The sequence below is a fragment of the Arvicanthis niloticus genome, chromosome X (genome assembly GCF_011762505.2).
Source record: "Arvicanthis niloticus isolate mArvNil1 chromosome X, mArvNil1.pat.X, whole genome shotgun sequence".
In the NCBI taxonomy this organism is placed as follows: Eukaryota; Metazoa; Chordata; class Mammalia; order Rodentia; family Muridae; genus Arvicanthis; species Arvicanthis niloticus.
This window is the reverse complement of record NC_047679.1, coordinates 56,466,256-56,493,126: the sequence shown is the minus strand read 5'-3', so window position 1 is coordinate 56,493,126 and position 26,871 is coordinate 56,466,256. Positions and strand designations below refer to the sequence as shown.

General features: G+C 41.8%; 1 protein-coding gene and 1 pseudogene across 1 annotated transcript; one reads left to right on the top strand and one right to left on the bottom strand.

The window, feature by feature from the left end:
* Positions 1-7,527: 7,527 nt before the first annotated feature.
* On the bottom strand, positions 7,528-10,513 carry Pabpc1l2b (poly(A) binding protein cytoplasmic 1 like 2B). The gene has a single exon (XM_034484704.2). The coding sequence runs from the start codon at positions 10,283-10,285 to the stop codon at positions 9,596-9,598; it is 690 nt and encodes a 229-aa protein (XP_034340595.1). The 5' UTR covers positions 10,286-10,513; the 3' UTR covers positions 7,528-9,595.
* Positions 10,514-14,317: 3,804 nt separating this feature from the next.
* LOC143435531 (tubulin alpha-4A chain pseudogene) lies at positions 14,318-16,892 on the top strand (annotated as a pseudogene).
* The last annotated feature ends 9,979 nt before the right edge of the window (positions 16,893-26,871 follow it).

Genomic DNA, 26,871 nt, shown 5'->3' with positions numbered 1-26,871 from the left:
CCACAGATGACATTTGTAATCTTTTCCTCTTGTGCTATTACAAGCAAATGGCCTACAAAAAAAGAACTGTTCAAAATCCTTTGTCATGGGGGGAAGTGCAAATCAAAATGACCCTGAGATTCCACTTTACACCAATCAAAATAGTAAAGATCAAAACCTCGGGTGACAGCACATGTTGGCAAAAATGTGCAGAAAGAGAAACACTTCTGCATTGCTGGTGGGATTGCAAACTGGTGCAACCACTCTGGAAATCAATCTGGAGGTTCCTCAGAAAATTGGAAATGGATCTACCTGAAGACCCAGCTATACCACTCTTGGGCATATACCCAAAAGATGTCTCACCATGCCACAGGGGCACGTGTTCCACTATTTTCATTGTGGCCTTGTTTGTGATAGCCAGAAGCTGGAAACAACCCAGATGTCCCATGACAGAAGATTGGATACAGAAAGTGTGGTTCATTTACACAATGGAATACTATTCAGCTATTAAGTATGAGGACATTATGAGTTTTGTGGCAAATGGATATAACTAGAAAATATTATACTAAATAGAATAACTCAGACCCAAAAGGACATGCATGGTATGCATTCAGTAATAAGTGGATATTAGCCAGAAAAGTAGAGAATACCTAGAATACAATACACAGAACTCAAGAAGGTTAACAAGCTTAAGGGCCCAAGTGAGGATGAAGGGGGAAGAAAGCAATCACAAGGCAGGAGCAGAGGGAAGGAAGGACCTTCACGGGGGAAGGGACAGGAAGGGGAAAGGGGAACATGATCAGGTATTGGGAGGGAAGCAGAAGAGATGCCCTGAGGGCCAGCAGAACAAATGGAAATATGCAATGGGGGAGAGGGGCAGACCCTCTAGGAAGTACCAGAGACCTGGGAGGTGAGAGACTCTCAGGACTCAAAGGGAGGGACCTTAGATGAAATGCCCAACAGTGGGGAGAGGGAATCTGTAGAGTCCACCTCCAGTAGAAAGACAGGGCATCAAGTGGAGGGATGGAATTGCCATCCCACAGTCAAAAACTCAGACCCAGAATTGTTCCTGTCTAAAAAAAACTGCAGGGGGCTGGTGAGATGGCTCAGTGGTTAAGATCACGGGGTGCTATTCCAGAGGTCCTGAGTTCAATTCCCAGCAACCACATGGTGGCTCACAACCATCTGTAATGGGGTCCGATGCCCTCTTCTGATGTGTCTGAAAACAGCTATAGTGTACTCATATACATTAAATATTTTTTTTAAAGGACTGCAGGGACAAAATGAAGATGATACCGAGGGAAAGGCCCAACTTGGGATTCATCTCAAGGGGAGGCCGAAGGCCTGGTACTATCACTGATGCTGACTATTATGAAAAGAGTAGCCATGAACATGGCTGACCAAGTGTCTGAGGCATCGGATGTCAAGTCCTTTGGGCATATGCCAAGGGGCAGTATAGCTGGGTCATATGGTAGATTTGTTTTTTAGCATTTTGAGAGTCCTCCACAGTGATTTCCATAATGGCTGCACCAGTTTGGAATCCCACCGACAGTGAATGGGGCTTCTCTTTTCCCCAAATCCCCTCCAACATTTGTTGTCAGTTATTCAATTGATCTTTGACACTCTGACTTGTTTTGATTTGCATTTCCCTAACTGCTAGGGATGATGAACTTTTTTTGAGATGCTTCTTAGCTATTTTTTTCTTCTTTTGAGGACTCCCTTATTCAGGTCCCAAGGCCATTTTTCAAATGGGTCACTTTTTGACTTTGTTTTTTGAATTCTTTGTGGATCCTGGATATTAATGTCTTGTCAGATGTATAGCTGAAAAGATCCCCCCCCCCAACCCCGTCTTAGTTAGGGTTTTACTGCTGTGAACAGACACCATGACCAAGGCATCTCTTATAAGGACAACGTTTAATTGGGGCTGGCGTACAGGTTCAGAGATTCAGTCCAGGCAGCTAGGATAATGGTATTTAAGCCCACATCCACAGTGACACACCTATTCCAACAGGCCACACCCTGAGCAGAGCATATACAAATCATCGTGCTCCCAATTCTGTGGGAAGTCACCTTTTGATTGTTTCATTAGCTGTGCAGAAGCATTTTAGTTTCATGAAGTCTCAGTTGACAATGATTGGCCTTAATTCCTGGGCCAATGTAGTCCTAGTCAGGAAGTCCTACATCTATATTATGTAGGGTATTGTCTATGGGTTTTTTTAGGTCTCGGGTTTAGGTCTTTGCTATATTTTGAGTTACTTTTTGTGCAAGGTGATAGGCATAGATCTAATTTCATTCTCTTGAACGTGGGCATCCAGTTTCCCCAGCAACATTTATTGGAGATCTTTTCTCCAGCATATGTTTTTGACATCTTTGTCAAATATTAAGTGGCTGGAGTTATGCATGCTCATGTTTAGCTCTTTGATTTTGTTCCGTTGATCTAAATGTCTATCATTGTGCCAATGACATACTGTGTGTGTGTAATATATCTTAAGATCTGAGATTGTAATACCTCCAGCAGGTTCGTCTATTTTCCCTCTGGATTGTCTTGGCTATCTGGGGTCTTTTGTAATTTCATAGGAATTTTAGGACAGTTTTTCTCTTTTTGAGAAGAATGAGATAGGGCTTTTAACTGGGATTGCATTGAATCAATAGTTTTGGTTGAGTGAACATTTTCACAATGTTTACTCTACTAATCCATGAATGTGGATTGCCTTTCTGTTTTTGAGTGCTTTTTGTATGTCTTCCTCAGGGGTTTAAAGTTTTCATTGTAGATGTAATTTACTTTCTTTTTAAAGTTTATTCCTAGATATTTTATTTTCTTTGCAGCTATTGTGAATGGGAGTGTTCCCATGGTCTCCTTCTCTGTATATTTGTTGGAAGTATGTAGAAAAGATTTTTTCAAGTGTAGTCTATATCCTGCCACATTGCTGACTTTGTTTCTAAAATATTTGTTGTAATTTGGGGGATTTCTAATGTATAGTATCATGTCATTTGCAAATACAGATAGTTTGAGTTCTTTCCCTATTTATATCCCTTCAGTTTCTTTCTCTTGCCTTATTATTCCAGTGAATATTTTGAGCACAATGTTGGAAAGGAATGGGGACAGTGTTCATCCCTGTCTCATCCCTGACTTCAGTTGGATTGCTTCAAGCTTCTCCCCATTTAGAATGATGCAGACTGTGAGCTCATCTAGGTAATTCTTATGGCAAGCACTTCTACAGGACTGGTAGGTTTTAAAGTAAAGATACTGGCTCTGTCTTACCTATTGTTGATATTCCCATGATGAAAACGGGACATGTGAAGATCATTTGTTATTGTTTGTTCTGGATAGGGCAGGTTGGAGAAGAAGGTATGAGGGCAGGTTGGATCTAGGAGTTGGAAATGTTTCAGGCAAAATGAAATCAAGTTGGCAGAAGGGCCTGGGCTGGTATAAAGGATGTGCTTCCCATGCAAGCAATGAGTGTGGGAGTAAACCTGAGTTGGATATGATGTGGAGAAATCCTGTAATTTGCTGAATAGGTAGAGATAATTCTGACCCGAGCCTTGAGCTCCTCTGCAGTGCAGGCTGGAAAGGACAGGCTAGATTAGTACACTGGTTGTGAGACTCAGGCTAAATCTATCTGCTAGAGTTCAGAAAAGGTGTGGATGAGGAGATAAGGGTACCCACTAGGCTAGACCTTGGAGGTGGCATAGGAAGGCTGAGTGTGGAGTGGAGTGGAGTGGTGGAGATGGCACAAAAGACCTTGTGGGTGGATGCAGGTAGGATGAAGCAGTTTAGGTGATGGCTGTGGAACAGGAAGAAGTCATGAAACTAGGTCTGGGCATGGAATGTGAGACCTAATGGAAGTTGGCTGTGGCAAGGTTCAGGTGGTCAGACTAGACTTGGGTGCTGGCTATGCAACCCAGGCTAGATTTCAGAAAAAAACAAGTCTTGGGTGGTTGGGGTTGTTTACCAGGATAGACCTTGGAGGAGGAAAAGGTGGATAGTGTGGGTGTGGAATAGGGTGGTGGAAGCTGCACAAAGGGTCCTGTGGGTGGGTGCAGGCCTACATTTTAGTTTTTTGAGGACCCTCCATACTGTTTGTCAAAATACCTATACTAGTTTTTATTTCCAACAACAGTATATGTTCTCTTTTATTCACAACTTCAATTCTTTTGTTTTACTTTCAAGATAGCCATTTTAGAATTGTGGCTTCAACTTATATTCCAGTGATGTTGATCAGTAATGTTGAACACTTTTTCATGTACTTGTTTAACATTTATATGGCTTTCCTTGGAAAATACCTGTTTAAATTTTGTTCATTTTAAGTTAGTTTTTTTTTTTTTTTTTTTTTGGAGTTTTGGTTGCAGTGTTTCTTCATATATTTTGGATATGAGCCCATTGTTGGATATATAATTTGAAAATATTTTCTTCCACCCTGATTATTGCTTTTTTATTTTTATTGTTGACTATGAAGAAATATAGCTTTTCTCATAATCCTGTTTATTTTTGTTTTTATTGTCTTTGTTTTGGTATCATGTCCATTAAAATATTGCTAATATCAGTGGAATGAAGTTGTTCTTCTGCCTGTTTTTCTTGGAGTTTTAGGGATTCAGGTCATATATTAAGATCAGCCATTCATTTTTGTCAAGTTTAACCAGTTTTGTATGTAATGTAATGGAACTATAAACTGGGAGAGAGGCAGTATTTGTATATTTGTTATTCCTAACATAATTTTGGGAAGAAATAATCCTTTATTGTGTTTTAATTTGCTCTAGATCATTTGCTTGCATATTGCGTTTATTCCTAGTCTGTCTCACTGACATAAGTCTTAAATAATTTTACTATAAAAGAGTTTCATTGTGCCATTGTGTGTGTATATATATATATATATACAAATTATATATTATACTATATATATATATATATATATATATATATATATATATATATAAAATACTTTGTTCAAACTCATCTCTTCACTGTTAGTGCCTGCAGGATTTTTTCTTAAGATTATAATTTAATTACATTTTTCCTTCCTTTTTCTCCCTCCAAACACTCCCATATACTCCATTTTCCTATAAATTCATGGCCTCTTTTTTCACTGTTATTGTGCATATATATATGTATATATACATATATAATTATATATATACATATATATACAATATATATATATATATATATATATATATATATATATATATTGTTGACTATAACCTGTTGAGTTCATATAATTTTACTTACATGTATGCTTCCTTCCAGGACCAACCATTTAACACTGGGCAACCAATTGGTATGTTTTTCCCAAAGAAGGTCCCTCGCTTTGCCTAGCTTTTCTCAGTTGTGTATACTTCTTTGTATAAGGTTGAGCTCTCATGGGCTTTTGACATATTCATTCTTGCAGCTCACGTTTGGGTGGTCAACGTGCCTATTTTTAATTATGCTACATTGCTGCTTTGATTACTCTAGCTTTTAGTAACACAATCTCTTTATAAAGTATAAGAATCAATAAAAGAAAAAATTATAGACTATAAGACCAATATATAAAAATGTATTTTATTTCTATGCATTATCAATAATCAAAGAAAAATTAGGTAATAAATTCTACTTATAATATCTCATAAAGAGTTTTATTTAAGAAATTTAATATAATAAATGTAAACTGCTACTCTGAATGCAGCAAAACTTTGTTCAAAGGCCTATGTAAAGGAAGGTTAATGGATTAGAAAATTTAAAACTATGATATTAGAGATACTAATCAGTCTGTGTTTTACACAACCTGATCAGAAACCTGGCTGGCTTTTTTTTGTAGAAATTGACAAACTGATCTCATTCTCAGTCCATTCAGATACTTTTGCTGCTAGATATGAAATGAATTTTATCTTGAGTAAATCAAAGTTAAGGCAATATCCTTCCTGGTAATGAACGTGGATAATTAAATATTTTTGTGAGACAGTGTCTAGCTATGCATGCAGGCAGGTCTGAAAGTCAGACGTATTCTGCCTTAGACTACTGGATTCTGAAGATTACAGTTGTGCACTATCACAGCTGGTTTAACATGAATCTTTGTGCCATACTAATAGCTATCCATCTTTGTGAATGAGAAGTTATTTCTGAAACTTTTATAGGACGGGCTGAACAAAGAATACAACAGATATATTTTAAGAACAATTTCTATGAACAATAACAGCAATCTATAGCCTACCAAAAATGTTAAAACAAAACTTCCGGTAATTCTATGCCAAATTGTCCAAGTTGTCTTGACCTATAAGAAGGGTCTACAAACATGTATTGGATGACATAAATTAGTCACTCCTACTGAGGCAGACATAGTTTTACTTGCATTACAGAGTTTGTAGAAACATTTCAAGTAATTTATTGAACATACCCATTTTTCTTCTTTCTAATAAACATTTCTGACAGTTATCTTGAAATTTAAGTGTTACTTAACAGCCAGAATGAGGAAAATGACTGTTAAATAATTTTCCCTGGAACAAGGGAGGAGGGGCAATACAACTACAAAACAATTACCCATGATTGTGGGAATAAGAGAGAAGTAAACATGAAGCTCAAAAGGGGGGGCGCTTTTAAAAAACGAACTTCTTTACATTTGTGCTTACATTTGTTTGGAAATTCTTATAGAGATATGGAAAATGCCTATAGAGAAACTAAAGTGAAGTTTTTCTTTTGTTTTTTAATGTGCTAGGGCAGTGGTCCTCAACCTTCTTAATGCTGCGACCACTTTAATACAGTTCCTCATGTTGTGGTGACTCCAAAGTATGAAGTTATTTTGTTGCAACTTCATAACTATAATTTTGCTACTTCTCTGAATTGTAATGTAAATATCTGATGATCAGGATATCTAATATGTGATCCCACCCCAAAGGGTGTTGACCCACGGGTTGAGAATCGCAGTGCTAGATCTTCACTTATTAAATGAAGTTTTAAGAAGAAAAGCACAATGAGCAACTGAAAGAATTAAGTAGTGGTATGTACACTCTCCTGCACTACTACAGGTGGGAATTTCTAAGTAAAGAACTTAACAAGTCCAAAATATTTCACATATCTATATCATTTCGTCTGAAATGCAGGTAAAAGGGAGAAAAAAATGTTCATAGAATTGATCTTACATGGAAAAATATTTTAAACATATCCTCAGATGATTCTGTTGTAGATATGACTGGCTATAACAGTGATGAAATTTGTAACTGAAATACATGAATATAATGAGTGATTTACAAGATGATGATTCTTAAGGAACTGTGATGGTGAAAATATACTTCACTGAAACAATGCATATTATAAATAAATTGTCAGAGATCTATTTCATGTTTTGCAAGTAGTGGTATTCACAAATGCTGTAGGGTCTTTTTTACTACCCCTTTTTATATTGAAAAAATTAAATATGTATTTCTAATCATAATTTCTAATCATATTATATATATAATAATTTATATAAAAAACATGTGAAACTATATAAAATTCCAAAGTGTTTAGATCTGTTAAAGATAAACCATATACAGAAACATAAGATAATTATAATATTATATCTGGAACACTCATAGGCTGGGACTAGCTTAAGGAGGGAAACATGTACTATCTTTGAGTATAGCAATTAAACAATGCACTTTTCTTGCCCAACAAGACAGGTGACACATATTTTGAACATTTAAAATTTCTTCTAAGCATTTATGGATGAAATAACCTTGAATGTCACTAAGGTTGATTATAAAAATGAATACTTAATAAAATGTACACGACCACAAAACAGATGGATATAGACATGAATATGTATACACATTTAAGAATCAATCTATCTACTTTAATGCACATATTTATCACATTAGCCAAGACAAAAATCAAGTACCAACAACCAAAGAAACTATTTTCAAAGTATCTTTAATGACAGGAAGTGAAGCTCAGCAGTCTGCGCATATAGACACATACACACACATGTGAGAAGCAGATATAAAAGCACTATGTACATTATAATATACATTTATGACAATGCATAAGAACAATACTAGAGAAACAAGAAAATGTCTCAGAGGTTACTGAAAAACACTGGGCACATAGAGATGAGTACAATTCCAGAAGGCATGGGAGTCATTAGGATTGATTGCTGATAGCATTGTAGCATTCCATTTCTTATGTTAAATCATCGGCTTAGGGATTTTGTTTTTTCCTGCAATATAGCTGAATTTATTTTTTTGCCAAGAGGGAAAAGGAAAAGAAGCAGGAACGCAGCAAAGGGGTGGTAAACAGCATTCAATTCCAGTGAAATAATCACAACAGTGAAGATGCCATTTGCAGCTCATGAGATTGACCACGCACGCGCACACACAGAGGCATACACACCACACAAGCGGGGGGGGGGGGGGGGTGAATGGGGGAGGGAGGGGGAGAGAGAGAGAGAGAGAGAGAGTTACAGTGGACCAGGAAACTGTGCAGGGGACACGAGCATACCCATTTTTTTTTTCCGTTTTACTAGCTGCACTGGCTGGCACAAATACAAACTGGTACAATGCTTATGAAAGGGAGCCTTTTGGCAACACACAGGGAAAGTCTTTGAAACGTCTATATGTGGATCCTGCAAGTCCACAGTTAAGGAGAGAGCATCCAGGATGCTAGCCTAGATTTGGCTTGACAAGGAAGGATTCACTCCTCAGGGCACACAGTGTTGGTTTTAAACACAGGGAAAGAACTAGGCACCACCTGAATGTCCAACAATGCAGGAATGATTACAGAAATGTTAAGGTCCATGGATACACAGGAGCACTCTGCAGGCACTGAAGATGATGGTCTTATCATAAGCCTGTTGAATAGCATGGAAAGAAGTTCAACGCGTTGATTTCTGTTTGGTTTTAGTCGCTGAAAAAAGCAGGTTAAGAAACACCACATACATGAACCACTCTACAAGAATGTTAAAAGGGAAGGTGGGTCTGGGGTGAGAGGGAGAGAGAGGGGAAGCAGAGAGCCTGGAAAAACAGCACACCAAAGAAGATAAAAGGGCTTCTCTCTGGGTATTAGGACGGTGGGAGGCAATTACACTCTTGCTTCTTTCTCCCACATCAGACAGACTTCCTTCTCCTTCCAGACATTTCTACCATGAATTGCATCACCTGTGCAGTAAACAAAGAGACAGAAAAAAAACGCTTTTAAGAATCAGACCGACCACCACCTGGAGAAGAGGCAGCTTTTAACCTCTCCAATGGCACAGCTTAGTGGGATTATTCTCTACAAGGGGCCCTTGCTGGGGTTGGGGAGAGAGGGAGGGAAGGCGAGGACAGAAGAAGAGAGGGGCTGAGAGCAGCGAGGGGAGGGGGAAGCTAGCTAGCTCTGAGGAGGGGGGCAGGGGAAGAGAGGAGAGGGGAGGAGAGAGAGAGAGGGAGAGAGGGCAAGAGAGGGAGGGAAGGGAAGAGGAAAAGAGGAGCAAGCGGGGAGGGAGGGATCATCGAGGGGGGAGAAGAAGGGGAAGGGGGAGAGGGAGAGAGGGAGGGGGAAGAGGAGAAGGAGGGGGAAGAGAGAAACCTGCACTCCCAATACAATACACTGCTGGTGGGTTGGGGGGTGGGGGTTGTAAACGGGGTGGGAGCCACGGTTTGGCTCTACTGGCTGGGTCCTGGGATGTCTTCATCGAAAGGTGGCCTCGTCATCGGAGTCGTCGTCGAAATCCTTGAAGTCAGCGCTGGTGGACTGGCGGGCCCAGGCTCCCCTTTCAGCCTCTCTCTCCTTGTGAGACTTGAATCTCCCGACGAAAATCTTGCGGTAGTTGAGGAACATGCCATTCAGCGCATCTATGGCCCGCTCGGCCGACTCCTGCTTCTGGAAGTGCACGAACCCGTAGCCCTTGGGCCCCTTTTCGTCACAGGCCACCTTGCAGGACAGGATGTTGCCGAAGGCCGAGAAGATGTTGTACAGCGCCTTGTTGTCGATGGTCTTGCCCAGGTTCTTGATGAAGACGTTGCCCACCCCGCTCTTGCGGAGCGACGGGTCCCTCTGGGACCACATGATGCGCACTGGCCTGCCATTTATAACGTCAAAGTTCATGGTCTCCAGGGCCCGCTTGGCATCCACCGGTTGCTGGTAGTTGACATATGCGTAGCCCAGAGAGCGCCGGGTGACCTTGTCCCTGCAGATGCGGATGGACAGGATGGGCCCGGCAGGGCTGAACTTCTCATACAGCATGGACTCGGTTACCTCGGGGTGCAGGTCGCCCACGTACAGGGAGGCCGTGGGAAAGTCTGGGTTCCCATCGTCCGAGCCCCCGGCCGCCGCCTCTTCCTCTTCTGCAGCCAAGGCCGCCGCCAGCTCTTCGTCCATATCCACCCTCCCGTAGGAGGAAGGCGACGCGGCAGCCTCCGCCAGGCTGGCCTCCTCAAGGCTGGCCTCCGCCAGGCTGGCCTCGGTGGCTGCCACCGCCGCGGCCGTGGCCGCGGCCGCGCCGCCGGCCTCTGCCTTCTCCCCGGCCCTGGCCGCCGCCGCCGCCTCCCCCAGGCTGGCCTCGGCCTCCACCTCAGCCTCCACCTCTGCTTCCGCCTCCGCCACGGAGGCCTCCGCCACCGCCTCCGCCACGGTCGCCGCCGCCGCCTCTGCCGCCGCCGCCGCCGCCGCCGCCGCTGCGGCGACCTCCGCCGCCACTGTCGCCGCGGACGCCACGGTCACCGCTGCCGCCGGGCCGCTGCCGCGACCTCCCTTCCCGGGAACTGAGGGGGCTCGCGCGGCGGCCGCGGACGGGGACCCCGCTCTGGCCGAGCGGGCGGGCGGGCGGGAGCGAGCGAGGCACCCGAGGTGGCGAGCCCGGCCGCTAGCGCGCACAGCCGCGTCTGTCTCCGCAGCCTGCAGCCTGCCGCCGCCGCTCGGTCGTGGGCTGGCTGGCGTGCGGGGCGCGGGCGGGCGGGAGGGCGGCGTGGGGTGGGGGGCGGGGGGTGTTGGCGTCTGTGGTCCGGGCAGCTGGGAAGGCTTCTGTCTCTTTGGTTCCCCCTGTGGCTGCTGCGGGGCTGCGGGGCTGCGGGCGGCGGGCGGGCGGGCAGCGCGGGGGCGGGCTGAGCCCGGGCTGGGGTACCAGTGCGCAGCCTCTGGGGCGCCCACGCGCTGGGGAGGATGATGCTGGGGACAGCGCTGCGCGCTGGACCGAAGGGATTCGGGTTCCATGTCTTTGGCGGGCGGGCGGGAGGGGTGAGGGGTCTGCCCCTTCCCCCATAAGGGAAGATTGCGATGATTCAAGGGAGGACCTTGTGAGAGCCGGTGGGGTGGCCTTGAAGATAGGCTACCCTGCCTCAAGAAGCCTAGAAGCAATGTCCCAGCATCCAGAGGAGAGGGGCTTCCCCTCGAAGACGGACAGAGAGAGAGAGAGAGAGAGAGAGAGAGAGAGAGAGAGAGAGAGGCTAGAGCAGCATGTCCATGCTCTCTCTCTCCCTCCCTCCCTCCCCTGCCCCTCTGTCTCATTCTGTATGTGTCTGTGTGTCAATTGCTGTGTCTCTGTCTCTCAAACTGGCACAGAGGCACTAGAGCATTGCTGTCACTCTAATTCTTTATCTCTGTGCATCTCTGAGTCTCTCTCTCTCTCTCTCTCACACACACACACACACACACACACACACACACACACACACACACACAGAGTCACCACCATCACTGCTACCCAGGAAAGCATGAGTCTTCTCAGCTCCCCACGCAGCCTGCTGAGCCATTTTCTGAGCCTGCTCTCCCTTCCTGCCCGCCCCCTCCCCCCTCCCTGTAACATTTCCAAAGGAGAGAAGAGAGAATGCTTGCTCATTCATAACGCCCTGCCACAAATACTGTACATGGAGCCTGTGCCAGGCCCTGGGAATGCACAGGTCTGGAAGACAGAGGAAGGTGGGCTGCCTTAGAGCTTCTCTGGGGAGCAGAGAACCTGGACTGCAAACCTCACCCCACTCCACCCTCAGCTTTTCCATGACTCTGCTGCAGCACAGGGACCTCTGTAAACCTGGGCTTCTATGCAGCTTCAACTCCCACTGCCAGGAAAACTCAAGAGCATCTGATCTCTAGGGCAGCCCCCAGTGCTAAGTTAAAGAAAGCCAAACCTGGGCTGAGCAGGTTGGGCAGGGGCTTAGAAAGGCCAGGTTCAGAGCCAGGTGCTTCTTGACTCTTGGCTGTGTGCCCTTCAGGTTCTGAGGACCCTGACCTGGACCAAGAAGTGCACATCCCTGCACAGAAGGCAAAAGGGAACAGGGCCTGAAATCTCACTTTAGGATGAAATGCAGAATCCCCAAGTCTCCAGCTAGTGCTTCTGGCACTGGGGTTATGGGGTGCCAAAATGCAGTGTGCACAGCAAACAGTGAATACCTACTCACTGCTGGTGTGGAGAGAGCAATGGGGGGGGGGGGGGCACACAGAACTAAATGCTTAGGGCACAGTCAAGCTGATGTCCTTCAGGATATAGACCTTGTTTCAGAGACTAGAGTCCCTTGTCCATCAGAAAAGACAACCAGATGTGGAGCTTTGTCCTAGGATTCAAGGGCAGCTGTGCTGAGGAGGAAATGCCTAAGAACCCAGTGGTGTGGACAAAGTCCCCAGGACCTTAGGTTGGAAAGCAGCTAGGGATCTATAGCAATGGCCTTGTCACAATTCAGCATCTGTGAGGAAAGGGGCCATGTGATCAAAATAGCAGAAAGTGATTTGAACATCAGCGTGCGTACAAGTGTGGCAGCCCACACACACAGATCTGTGGCAGAACATAAAGAAAACTGTCAGACTGAACTAGCTACAAAGGAGTCAGACCAAACTTTCCCTCTGTCTGCACTGCCATTTCAGAAACAGGGCTTCATGTTTACTGTAAACCAGTGGCACGGGATGTTTTGAGCAGCCAAACAAAGACATGCAAACCCTGGTGCCTTACCTCAAGACTTCTTGACTCCACTATAGTAGCCCAAGCTGCATATGTACATAACAAAATCGCCCCGCCCCCAAAAGACTGAGTTGGGTTTTTTTCCTTTCTTCTAGTGAAATTTAATGAAAAGTATAGGTTTCATCTTGAGTTCTTTGTACAGGTGTCATTATAATGTGTTCTTTCATCATGGACCCTGCCATCTGCCACGCCCAGTTCTACTCAGCTTATCCCCTCTATTCTCCAGGTTACCCCTACATCCTTTGAAAGTCCATCATGGGTGTGCATCCTGTTTTTTTTTTTTTTTTTTTTCAGGTGCTCATCTCCAAAGGCTCCCCTCGGCTCTTTCCCTTTCCCGGCTATTGCTCATAGCACAGCCAACCCATGGATGCACAAATATCTCTGTGCTCTGTGGGATTAGACTCCTTATGACCAACGGTGGTGATGCTGGGCTGTAGGGTAGTTCTATTTTTAGCTGGGGAGGAATCACTATACTCATTCTCATCACTATTTCACACTAGTTCACACTAAGCCCAGAAGTGTTCCACTGTCCCTGTGATGTCCTCAAGATGTGCTGTGCTCTGCTTCCTTCACAGTGGCAACTCTGACTTGGGTGAGATGGACTGCAGCAGGTTGTGTATGTGATTTCCTCATGGCTGAGAGGTTGAGCACTGTTTCAAGTATTTCTTGGCCATTTGAACACAGTATCTCATCAGGTCTGTGTGATCAGACTATGGAGTCCATGGAATTTCACAAGCCAGCACTCGGCACCCCAGTACATCCTGATTATATAAATAACACTGCTTTCTCAAATGGCAGAAGCCACACAGGATAGAAAAACATGAACTCAAGAAAGTGACCCTGTGGGCTATGAGGACGCAGGAATTTCCATCTCTCCTTGAGCTGGTGGTGGACAGATATCTGAGATAGTATTGAACCCGGGGCAGTTGTGTTCCACTGTGGGTCGTGAAAAACACCATGTTTTTCTGCTCAGACCAAACACAAGCTGTCACCACAAAGCCCACAGCTAGTTAATGATTTGCAGTCCCCACAGATACCTAGGTTACAGAGGACATGAGAATCTGTGGTTTTGTATGATTTTCCAATTCCATCCAAGTTCCCAGTTGGCCCTCTCTCTCTATGCCTTAAGCTTAAGGATCAAGAGGCTATTGCACCAGCACTATGCCTGCACACTTGCTGCCATGCTCCCCACCAGGATAGTCATCCACTAATCCTCTGAAAGTACAAGCAAACTCTAGTGAACTCTTCCCTAATTTTCTTTAGCCAAGGTGTTTTAACCCAGCAATAGAAAAGTAGTTGTGCATCTTCTCTGACTGAAGCCAGACTCAGAGGGTGAACTGGGAGGGGAATAAAATCTGGAGTTTAAAATAAACAAACAAACAAATAAAAAGAAAAGTAGTTGTGGGGTCTCACTTGAGACCTGTGACCCCAGCTCTAGGTATGATGTTCCGACAAGGCTCCTCATGTGTGAGTGAATCACAGTCCATGTGAGGCAGGCTGGTGTTCAGATGGGCAATGCCTGCAGGGAGCTCTGCTGTCTGGAACATGGGATGCATCCTCACGTGCAGATGAACCACCTGTTGAGGGAAGGACTCCTTCACCACCTTCTTCTGTATAATTGCAGCTGGAAATCCTTGCTTTAGACAGGCTTTGTAGATCTGGGTGCTATGAGATCAGAAATCACCCAAGATCTGGCTCTTCAACCCAGAGCAGCTTATCACTTGGGAGGAAGACGCAGCCCTCAACCATGCCCTTGGCCACTCCGTCATTGGCAATGATATCATCGACCCAGGGCAGGACCAGACCTATAAGCTGCCTGGTCAGTGCACAGGACTTCAGGGATTCCTATTATTCCACAGCTTTGGAGGGGGCACCCTGTCTTACTTCACCTCTCAGCTGATGGGGGTGGTTTTCTGTTGAGTACTGCAAGATGTCCAAGCAACAGTGCTCCCTTTATCCTACCCTACAACTGTCCACAGCTGTAGTAGAACCCTACAACTCCATCCTGACCACACATACCACCCTGGAATGCTCAGCCTGTGCCTTCATAGTGGACCATGAGGCCATCTAGAACATTTGCCACCACAACAGAGATATTGAAGGCCCACCCAACCTATATCAACCTCAACCACCTCATCAGCTAAATCAACTCCTGCATCACAGCTTCCTTGTGCTCTGATGCGGCCTTCCATGCAGATGTGACAGTGTTCCAGAGCAACCTGGTGCCTTACCCTCTCATCCGCGTCCCCTTGTCCTCCTATGCTCCATCATCTCCAAAGAGAAGGCCTACCATGAGCAGCTGTCAGTGGCAGAGTTTACCAATGCTCGCTTTGAGCCTGCCAAGCAGATGGTGAAGTATGTCCCTTAGCATGGTGGGTACATAACCTGCTGCCTGCTGTGCCATGGAGATGTGGTGCCCAAGGATGTGAATGCTGCCATTGCTGCCATCAAGATGAAGCGCTGCATGCAGTGTCTCACAGGCTTCAAGGTTGGTGTCAAGTACCAGCCACCCACTATGGTGCCTGTGGGTGACCTGGCCAAGGCACAGCATGGAGTGTGCATGCTGAGTAACACAATCACCATGGCTGAAGCCTGTCTCTGCCCAGACCACAAGCTTGACTTGATGTATGCCAAGAGGGCTTTTGTACATGGGTATGTGGGTGAGGGCATGCAGAAGGGGGTTTCTCTGAGGCTCGAGAGGATATGGCTGTCCTGGAGAAGGATTATGTAGAAAGAAGTAGGCATGGGTTCTGTGGTGGTTTGTATATACTTGGCCCAGGGAGTGGCACTATTAGGAGGTATGGCCTTGTTGGAGTAAGTGTGTCATTGTGGGTGTGGGCTTTGAGACCCTCCTCCTAGCTCCCTGGAAGCCAGTCTTCTCCTAGCAGCCTTCAAATTAGGATGTAGAACTTTCAGCTCCTCCTGGACCATACCTTCCTGGATGCTACCATGCCTCGATGATACTGGACTGAACCTCTGAACTTGTAAGCCAGTCCCAATTAAATGTTGTCCTTGGTCATGGTGGCTATTCACAGCAGTAAGACCCTACTTAAGACAGACTCCTATGAGGACAGAGATGAGGGAAAAGAATATACAGCTACTAGGAGCCCCTCCACTGTGTTTATTGCAAAATTCTTTCAAAATAAACAGTGTCCTTGCCAAAGAATAAGAGGAGGAGGAAGAGGAGGAAAAAGAAGAGGAGGAGGAGGAGGAAAAAGAAAGTGAAGAAGGAAGGAAGGAAGGAGGAGGAGGAGGAAGAAGGAGAGGAGGAGGAGGAAGAGAAAGAAAGTGAAGAAGAAGGAAGGAAGGAAGGAAGGAAGGAAGGAAGGAAGGAAGGAAGGAAGGAAAGAAGGAAGGTAAGAAAAATAATAAAAGCAATCGAGAACCCCCTTTTAGTAGTCTCTCTGTATTTCTCATTTGAAAGCCATGTTCTCCCTGTGAGCCTTTCCTTGGATTTGCTTGGTGTTCATTTAGTTCCCAGAGCTGTGCTTTTCTCATTTTGCCTCAGCTTTGGCACCTTTCTAACATTGATTCTTCTGCTGGTGGTGTTGTGGCTGAGTCCACAATGGCAAACAAATCTGGTGACTCCCCATTTCCCCATAGCTTAATGAGTTTCTTCATGATTTCTCTTTCCTTGACCTTTTGAGGCTGCATTAAGATATTTGTGACTCAGGGAAAATTGCTCATATTTCAAGTATGCAATCGGCAGGTTTGACACGTGACACACAGAATATTCACCACAGCTGAAAACATGTTCTCCAGCCCTTAGCAACGCTTCCGTCTCCCTCACTCTGACATTCTCCTCTCTGTCTCTAGGCAAACACAGATATGCTTTCTGGAAATGAGGGCTTCTTTGTATTTCCTGGAATCGTGCACAAACGGAGATTGTCACACACACACACACACACACACACACGCACACGCACACGCACACGCACACACACACACCACACTATGGACTTTTCGAAGGCTCTGGCTCCTTTCAATCCTAATAGTAATTATTTTTGTGATTCTCTTATTTTGTTTCCTCAGTTAAGGTTCTGTCTGCAATCATTGCTGGCCGGTGTTTTTCTGCATAGTACTTACACAGCAGTTTGTTTATGTGCTCAGCTTGTGATTAATATTTGGATGTTTCTAAGTTTTGTTTATTAAAATATGACATTTATACACTTCCATGTACATGATTTATTTGGATTGTACTTGAGTATTAAATCATTCAGAGTTCAGGAAGATAATGTGTGACTGGTAGTATTTTTGGTCTGACAATTTTGTTTGAGAGCAGAGATGTAAAGAAGGGGAGTAGGGAAATAGTATATGATTTTTACCAACAACATAAATACCTATTTTTTGAGAATTCATGAAGAAATTCGTGACAATATTAATTAGTCAAATTTAGCAATATAATAACAGTGTATAGTATAGAAAAGTGGTATTTTTTTCTTTTAATGGATAGTGACTCAAGATATAAAAATCATGGCTTGAGATAAGGCTTCCTGCTTCAGAAGAAGAGAAAGATATATTCCCTAGCACCCATATGGCCCCTGATTCTTGTCATTTATGTTCCGGTAGATCCAATGTCTTTATTTGTCCTCAACAGTCTCTCTTGCAGGCACACGGTGTACATAAACTCACTCAGGCTCACACATATTCTCATAATTTAAAAAAAATTTTAAAATATGTCTGTTATCAAGATGAACATCTAGTGAAAACTATTTGCTTTAAATTAAAGAAGATGATAGGCAAATGTCAAAAATTGTAACCTGCTAGTACAGAATCACATGATCTAATGTGGGAACATACAAAAGCACATGAAAATGTAAACTACATTTGGTGAATCATAGAAAAATCATAGGAGACTCAATCTTGAATGATTCCTAAATGTTTTCCTGTTTCAGCTTGTATAATTCAACTAGATTCTCAGTGAAAATCAATGAGAAACTACTTCATTGTTTAGGCCTGAAGAAAAGGATAGTCCCCATTTTAAAGTCTACCACATTTAGTCCTTCCTATAGGTTTCAACCTCAAAAAAGTCTATATACTCAAAGACTAACCTACTACGGTTTCCCAGAGTCTAGTCCAGGAGAAGGGAACAATCAGCTCCAGCCCATTCTATTTTATAATTTTTAAAAAGACATGATATTTTTCATACTAAGGTCAGACATAAAAGCGCAGATTGTGGAAGCTCAAAGAAACCTGAACACATGTCATAAAAAGTTTCACATTACAATTTCATTTTCAAATGGATAAAAATAAATGAGAGCAGATAGGATGGCTTAATGGCTAAAGACATTTTCCACATGAGTCTCATGACCTGAATTTGACCCTTGAAATCCAAGTAAAAGTGGATGGAAAGAATTTTATGTACAAAATTGTTCTCTAACCTCTGTATACACAGCATAGCTTGCATGCTCATATACATACACTGCATACCCATTCACACACACACAAACACACACACAAATAATTAATGATATCCAGTAGAAGAGACTTTTTTTATTTTTCTATGCATAAGTGTGTTTATTGTATGTATGTGTGTCTTTGTACCACATGTATGCCTGGTGCCCTCAAAGTTCACAAGAGGATGTTGTATCCCCTGGAACTGGAGTTCAGATGAGTGTGAGACTCCATGTGTATGCTGGGAATTGAACCTGGGACACATAGACGAGCTACTAGTGCTATTAACTTCTAAGCCATCTCTACAACGCCACAAACAGATTATTAATTAGATTTCTTATGCTGTACATTAACTCCCCCAGCTTTTCATTTCACATAAAGCAATTTTGTGACCTTCGATTTATAATGTGCTCATCTTTCCTCCATGACCCCAGTAACTTCTTCCTTGACTATGTTTCAATGCATTTGATTTTTCTTTTAAACGAGAGGTTGTGCTCTTACCACAAGAATGTTAACTATTTTTTTAACTATGTGAGATGATAAATATATTAATTGACTTTGTTTTAGTAATCATTTGAATATATGTAGGTATACATGCATGATCATATACCAAGACATTATGTGGTACAACTTAAATATATAAAATAAGAAAGAAAATAGAAGAGAATCTGAAAATGTGAGTCGAAATCGTTTACCTTATTATATTGATTATATCAACTATTTTGACACAGTGATAGAAAACAGATTGACATACTATGGATCTGATAAAGGGTTAATAAAAAAATCATTTTACAACAGTCATGTTGGTGAGGCATGGTGAGTGTAGCTTATGGCATTCTAGGAGACAAAATCTCATAGAACACTCCATTATCTTTCTAGCTCTTAACAATCTTTCTGCCTGTCTTCTACAATGACCTCTGAGCCTGAGGTGAGGAAGTTAAGTTGTAGATGTATCAATTGGGACTGGGCTCCATGACTCTGCCTTTGGATTGCTTGTGGTTTTCCATAATGGTCTCTGTTGTACAGAGAAGTTTCCTTGATGAAGAGTGAGGACTACATACCCATAATGTCTCATCAACATGACTGCCTAAGATAAAATTTGAAATGTAAACATTACAACCAATTTTAAAAAGGGGAAAAAAGAAAGAAAAGTTGTTAGAACCAACATCTTTTAAAAAATGTCAGCCCTCTAGGAAAAAAAAATTTTCTTGATACTAAAACTTGTTCTGAGAATTGTATATTGCAGAATGCACAGCCTTGGTGTATCTACTCATCAAGCATACTGAGCAGACCTGCCCAAACCTCCGATGTCCTGGAATTCCATCTGGATGCAGTGAAGACACAGCGTCAGAGGCTTATAAATTTACTCTTCCCCCAACCCCTCTTCTAATATCTCAATGCCCTTAATCAGCTTGAAGAAGTTAAAGAAGAGTCAGCGCCCCTATTCCCTGGGCTTGGGGACTAAGGTGGTTAATATTGGTCTGTCTTTCTAGGGAAAAGTGGTGGTTTTGTTGGAACAGGGAGGATTAGCTAGGACTTATTGCATAGCCATAACCCATTGGCAGAAATCTGTATAATTAATATCAAGATGAAGTTATAATTTCTTAAATGGTACAAAATTTACTTTGATTTCAAATTTAAGGTTTTCATTGGTATGAGCTTCTTATTGATATAAAAGTGAGATGAATATTGATACTCTCATGGGCATTGTGCCTGTATAACACATTTAGGAATACAAGGCTTAGACCCAGTCCTTCTTTAACTTTTTTTTAACTGATTTGAGATGGTTAGCCTATGAGTTAAGGGACTATAGCAAATTCAGGGCTTTGAGCTTATTGTTAGGGTGTTTTCCATATTTTATTTAGAAATAGCTGAAAGGAGTTAACAGACAACATTCCAGGTTACCTTACATGGATAGTTGGTTTTCAAAACGTCAGAAGTCCATAGAATTGACGTTACAAATATTTCTATATTAATGTTCATTTTGATTAGAGACCTGTCTGCTCCCGACAGCTTCCTGTCATGGATTCTAAGAAGAAATTGAGCATCATTGGAGATACTTCAGTTGTGGTGAGACAGCCACTAGGCAAGAATTGCCTCTTTCCATCTACAGACAAATTACTGTCCAGAAAAGGACACACATGCAGAATAGTCGACTGATTATATCTGCCTAGACAGAGTAATCAGCCCTTAATAATTCTGCATCACTAAGGTTTGTCAGATGATTCTGGGCCAGAAGGCTGAAGATTTGATGCTCCAACGTTTGGTAGTATAGGGGCTTTCCAGGTGTTCAGCAGTCTCTATAAATTGGCTAAGTTTTAGAAGCTATGCTTAGTGCTTCCCATAATTTCAGTTAACTCAGTCATTCTGGATTTCTGACGGGGTTGAAGACCTATAGTCTCATAACCAATCCTGGCTATTTACTTTGAAAGAAAAGATCTGAGTGGATGCTTTTCAGCTGACATTCATTCTAAAGCAAAAAAAAAAAAAAAAAAAAAAAAAGCCAGGTTCAAAACTAAGTGTTTTAGTTAGGAGAGATGACAGAGGTTCTGGTTAGTCAACAAAATGATGGACTGGGTATTAGGACTATCTTGTACCTCACTGGTACAATTAAGAATAATTATGCTCTAATTGCATTTTGAGAGAAAAAATTTTATTTTAACAAAAAGGGTGAAGCTAGGTGATGAGAGAGAGAAGTGGGGGCATGGAGGCAGATGTTCACATGTCTCCACCAGTCAAAGATAGTTTATATATCTAGGTTGGGTATTGGGTTACACTTCTGATTGAGCATTACCAAACTTATAAAGCCTTTGATTAACATTTTAAAAAATATATAAAAGCAAAAAGGACAAGGGGGCATGGGATAGGGGTTTTCTAGGGAGGGGAAATGGGGAAAGGGGATGGCATCTGAAATGTAAATAAAATATATATAAAAAAAATGACTGCCTAAACAGGATCTAGACAAGGGCAACAATAGGCATGCTAAAGTGAACAGCCTCAGAACTTCAAACAATTAAGAATGCTAAGAGTGAGAGAAATAGTCTTTCCTAGGAGAGAGCACACCAATTGGTTATCTAATACCAAGTGGTCAGGCCCCTAAACATATAAGGCAATATTATGCAGATTGAGAAACAATGAATGAAAAAAGAGGCCACAAGTTTGCAAGGAGAATTATATGGGAGGGTTTAGAGGGGGAAAAGGAAAGGGGAATATGATGAAATTTCATTACTAGCTCAAAAAATATAAAATTAAAAACCTTAATCATAGAAGACAAATATCAAAATTTTAAAAAATGACTAACACATATATTTTTAAATGAATAACAAATATTGCTATCTAAAATTTGCAAATTAAAATCACAATGACATTTAGTTCCATTGTGAGTAGATATTGTAAAAAACATACTAGATAAACAAGTGCTATAGAGGATACAGAGAAAAATGAACATTTGCACAGTTGGTGAGAATATAAATAAAAAAGCTATTGGAGGAAACAAGAAATTCATTAAAAATTTGAAAATAGAATTAACACGTGATATAGCAAGCAATTCATCTACTAGGCATGCATCCAAAGAAAATGAAATTACAGTCAGTCATTTACACTGTCATATTCAATTTACAATAGACTATAAATCAAAATAGCCTAACTGCCCATTAACTAATGAACAAATAAATAAATATGTTGTACATATGTACAATGGAATATTATTCAGCAAAAAATGAAGTCCTGTTGTTATGGTTAATCTCAATTGTCAACTTGAGATCTAGATACATTTGGGACACAAGCAAGCCTTTGAGGGATTAGTTTAGTTGAGATGGAAAGACTTCCACTGCAGGTGTCATCGTTCTCCAGGGTTGAGATCTTGGACTACATAAAAGGGAGAAAATGAGTTGAATATATGCATTCATCACTTCTTGCTTCTTGATTGTAAATGCAATGTGACCAGCTGCCACAGGTTCTTGTCATCATAACAGACTTAAATTATAAGCCAAAATAATCATCTTTCTCTTAATTTGATTTGGTCAGGGATTTCATCTGGTTTCAGATGCCTGGCCTGATTTCAGGCCAATAAGATAGTTCAGTGATAAAGGTGCCTGTTATACAAGCCTGGAGACCAGGATTTGATTCCTCAGACTCATAAAGATAGGAGAAAATAAACTCAATAAAGTTTTCCTCTATCCTACACACACGCATGTGTGTGCACCAGCACAAAAGCACACACACAATGTATACACAAATAAACACAAATTTTAAAACTTCAGTTTCATAGAAATTGAAAATAGAATGGTGCTTAACAGGTTGGAGAGAACAGCAGATATTTGTGGGATTAGGAAAAATTAATCAATGGGTATTAAATTAGTCTCAGATGGAAGTAAGAAGTTCTGTTATATTACCAGGTTGAAGAACTATATATAACAATAGCTTCAAAACAGTAAAGTAAAATGTTGTGTTTTTAAAAAGACCAGGATATGTTTTGTAGAGTGCAATGTGGTGCAGTGGGGGGGGGGGGGGGAATCCATGCTAAGGTATCCTTCCCCCTGAGATATCAGACATATTATGGGTTTAGTATAGAATAGATTTTAGTTGTGAAATGGTAAAGAGAGTTAAGAAGAGAGTAGAGGCAGAGAAAGACAGAGAGAAGGGGGAAAGAGAGGGAGAGGGAGAGGGAGAGGGAGAGGGAGAGGGAGAGGGAGAGGGAGAGGGAGAGGGAGAGGGAGAGGGAGAGGGAGAGGTAAAAGGGGAGGGGGAGGGGGAGGGGGAGAAGAAGAGAGAGGGAGGGAGGGAGGGAGAGAGAGAGACAGAGAGAGAGAGAGAGAGAGAGAAGAGGAAAGGCTGGAAGGCTGGCTAGGAACACATGCAAAGTTAGGGAGGGGAGAGTGGGAGAAAGGGGTTAAAGAGAGTGAAGGGAGTCACAGAGAAAGACAAGGGGCACAGAGCAAGGAGGGGCCAAATAGCCTCTTTAATGGTAAGCTAGTCTTACCTGACTGTTGCCTTTTACTGCAAAAAGTAATAGATATGCTTAAATTGAGTTAAATAATATACAATGCATATTTGAATTGAAACATCAGTTTCCTATGGATTTATAATTTTTGTTTTTATGTATAAATTAAAAATAAATTCCACATCCTGAGACATCCTAGAGGAGCCACTACACTTAGAGCAGCGAACACCTAGCTGGTCTGCTCCTGTGATGACACCATATCCTGAGACATCCTAGAGGAGCCACTGCACTCAGAGCAGCTGGAGCTCAGGATCATAGGATCACAGAGACATCTGGACCCCGAGGAGCTCTGATGCAAGCAAGATAACTGGAATGACAGGCTCCACTCAGAGACAGGGAGTGTAGGTAACACTAGAGTTAACCAGATGGCGAAAGGCAAGCACAAGAAGGTAAACAACATAAACCAAAGTTACTTGGCATCATCAGAACCCAGTTCTCCCACCATAGCAAGCCCAGGACACCCCATCACACCAGAAAAGCAGGATGCAGAATTAAAATCACTTCTGATGATGGCGATAGAGGACTTTAAGAAGGACATAAATAACTCCCTTAAAGAAGTACAGGAGAACACAGGTAAATAAGTAGAAGCCCTTAAAGAGGAAACACAAAAATCACTTAAAGAATTGCATGAAAACACAACCAAACAGGTGAAGGAATTAAATAAAACCACCCAGGATCTAAAAATGAAAGTAGAAACAATAAAGAAATCACAAAGAGAGACTACCCTGTAGATAGAAAACCTAGGAAAGAGATCAGGAGTCATAAATGCAAGCATCACCAACAGAACACAAGAGATAGAAGACAGAATCTCAGGTGCAGAAGATACCATGGAAAACATCAACACAACTGTCAAAGAAAATGCAAAATGCAAAAAGCTCCTAACCTAAAACATTCAGGAAATCCAGAACACAATAAGAAGACCAAACCTAAGGATAATACATTTAGATGAGGGTGAAGATTCCCAAATTAAAGGGCCAGTAAATATCTTCAACAGAATTATAGAGGAAAACTTCCTTAACCTAAAGAAAGAGATGTCCATGAATATACAAGAAGCCTACAGAATTCCAAATAGACTAGACCAGAAAAGAAATACCTCCTGCCACATAATAATCAAGTCATCAAATGTACAAAACAATGAAAAATACTAAAAACAATAAGGGAAAAAGGTAAAGTAACATATAAAGGCAGACCTATAAGAATTATACCAGACTTCTCACCAGAGACTATAAAAGCCAGAAGGTCCTGGACTGATATCATACAGACCCTAAAAGAACACAAATGCCAGCTCAGACTACTATACCCAGCAAAACTGTCAATCAATATTGATAGAGAAACCAAGATATTCCATGACAAAACCAAATTTGCACAATATCTTCCCACAAATCCAGCACTTCAAAGGATAATTGATGGAAGACTCCAACAAAAGGAGGGAAACTACAACCTAGAAAAAGCAAGAAAGTAATCTTCCAACAACCCTCCCCCAAAAGAAAGTTAGACAAACATAATTCCACCTCTAATAACAAAAATAACAGGAAGCAACAATTATTTTTCCTTAATATCTCTTAATATCAATGGACTCAATTCTCCAATAAAAAGACGTAGACTATCAGACTGGATACATAAACAGGACCCAGAATTTTGCTGCATACAGGAAACGCACCTCTGTGACAAAGACAGACACTACCCCAGAGTAAAAGGATGGAAAACAATCTTCCAAGAAAATGGTCCCAAGAAGCAAGTTAGAGTAGCAATTCTAATATCAAATAAAATCGACTTTCAACCAAAAGTAATCAAAAAAGATAAGGAAGGACACTTCATACTCATCAAAGGAAAAATCTACCAAGATAAACTCAATTTTGAACATCTATGCCCCAAATGCAAGGGCATCCACATACATAAAAGAAACTTTACTAAAGCTCAAAGCATACATTGTACCTCATACAATAATAGTGGGAGATTTCAACACCTCACTCTCAGCAATGGACAGATCATGGAAACAGAAACTAAACAGAGACACAATGAAACTTACAGAAGTTATGAACCAAATGGATTTAACTGTTATCTTTAGAACATTTCATCCTAAAACAAAAGAATATACCCTTTTCTCAGCACCTCGTGGTACCTTCTCCAAAATAGACCATATAAATGGTCACAAAACAGGCCTCAACAGATACAAAAATATTGAAATAATCCCTTGTACCCTATCAGATCATGATGGACTAAGCCTGGTCTTTAATAATGACAAAAACAATGGAAAGCCCACATACACATGGAAACTGAACAATGTTCTACTCAATAATGACTTGGTCAAGGAAGAAATAAAGAAAGAAATGAAAAACTTTTTAGAATTTAATGAAAATGAGGACACATGATACCAAAACTTGTGTGACTGCATGAAAGCAGTACTAAGAGGAAAACTCATAGCTCTAAATGCCTACAAAAAGAAACTGGAGAGAGCATACACTAACAACTTGATAGCACACCTGAAAGCTTTAGAACAAAAAGAAACAAATATACCCAAGATGAGGAGATGGCAGGAAATAATCAAACTCAGGGCTGAAATCAACCAAGTAGAATCAGAAAGAACTATATAAAATATCAACAAAACCAGGAGCTGGTTCTTTGAGAAAATCAACAAGATAGACAAACCCTTAGCCAGACTAACCAAAGGGAACAGAGACAGCATTCAAATTAATAAAATCAGAAATGAAAAGGGAGACATAACAACAGAAACTGAGGAAATTTTAAAAAAATCATCAGATTCTACTACAAAGGCCTGTACTCAACCAAATTGGAAAAATCTGGATAAAATGGACAATTTTCTAGACAGATATCAGGTACCAAAATTAAATCAGGGGCAGATAAACCGTCTAAACAGTCCCATAACCCCTAAAGAAATAGAAGCAGTCATTAAAAGTCTCCCCACCAAAAAAGTCCAGGACCAGATGGTTTTACTGCAGAATTCTATCAGACCTTCAAGGAAGACCTAATACCAATTCTCTTCAAAGTGTTCCACAGAATAGAAACAGAAGGAACACTACCCAATTCGTTCTATGAAGCTACAATTACGCTTATACCTAAACCTCACAAAGACGCAACAAAGAAAGAGAACTTCAAACCAATCTCTCTTATAAATATTGATGCAAAAATACTCAATAAAATTCTCGCAAACCAAAACCAAGAACACATCAAAACAATCATTCATCATGATCAAGTAGTCTTCATCCCAGGAATGCAGGTATGGTTCAATATTTGGAAATCCATCAATGTAATCAGCTATATAAACAAACTCAAAGAAAAAAACCACATGATCATCTCACTAGATGTGGAGAAAGCATTTGACATTCAACATCCCTTCATGTTGGAAATGTCTTGTCTTGGAAAGATCAGGAATTCAAGGCCCATACCTAAACATAGTAAAAGCAATATACAGCAAGCCAGTAGCCAACATCAAACTAAATGGAGAGAAACTTGAAGCAATCCCACTAAGATCAGGGACTAGACAAGGCTGCCCCCTTTCTCCCTACCTATTCAATATAGTACCGGAAGTCCTAGCCAGGGCAATTAGACAACAAAAGGAAGTCAAAGGGATACAAATAGGAAAGGAAGAAGTCAAAATTT

What these genes read in the sequence shown, in the direction of transcription:
- Pabpc1l2b (XM_034484704.2), bottom strand. Translation starts at nt 10,285, where the DNA reads ATGGACGAAGAGCTGGCGGCGGCCTTGGCTGCAGAAGAGGAAGAGGCG.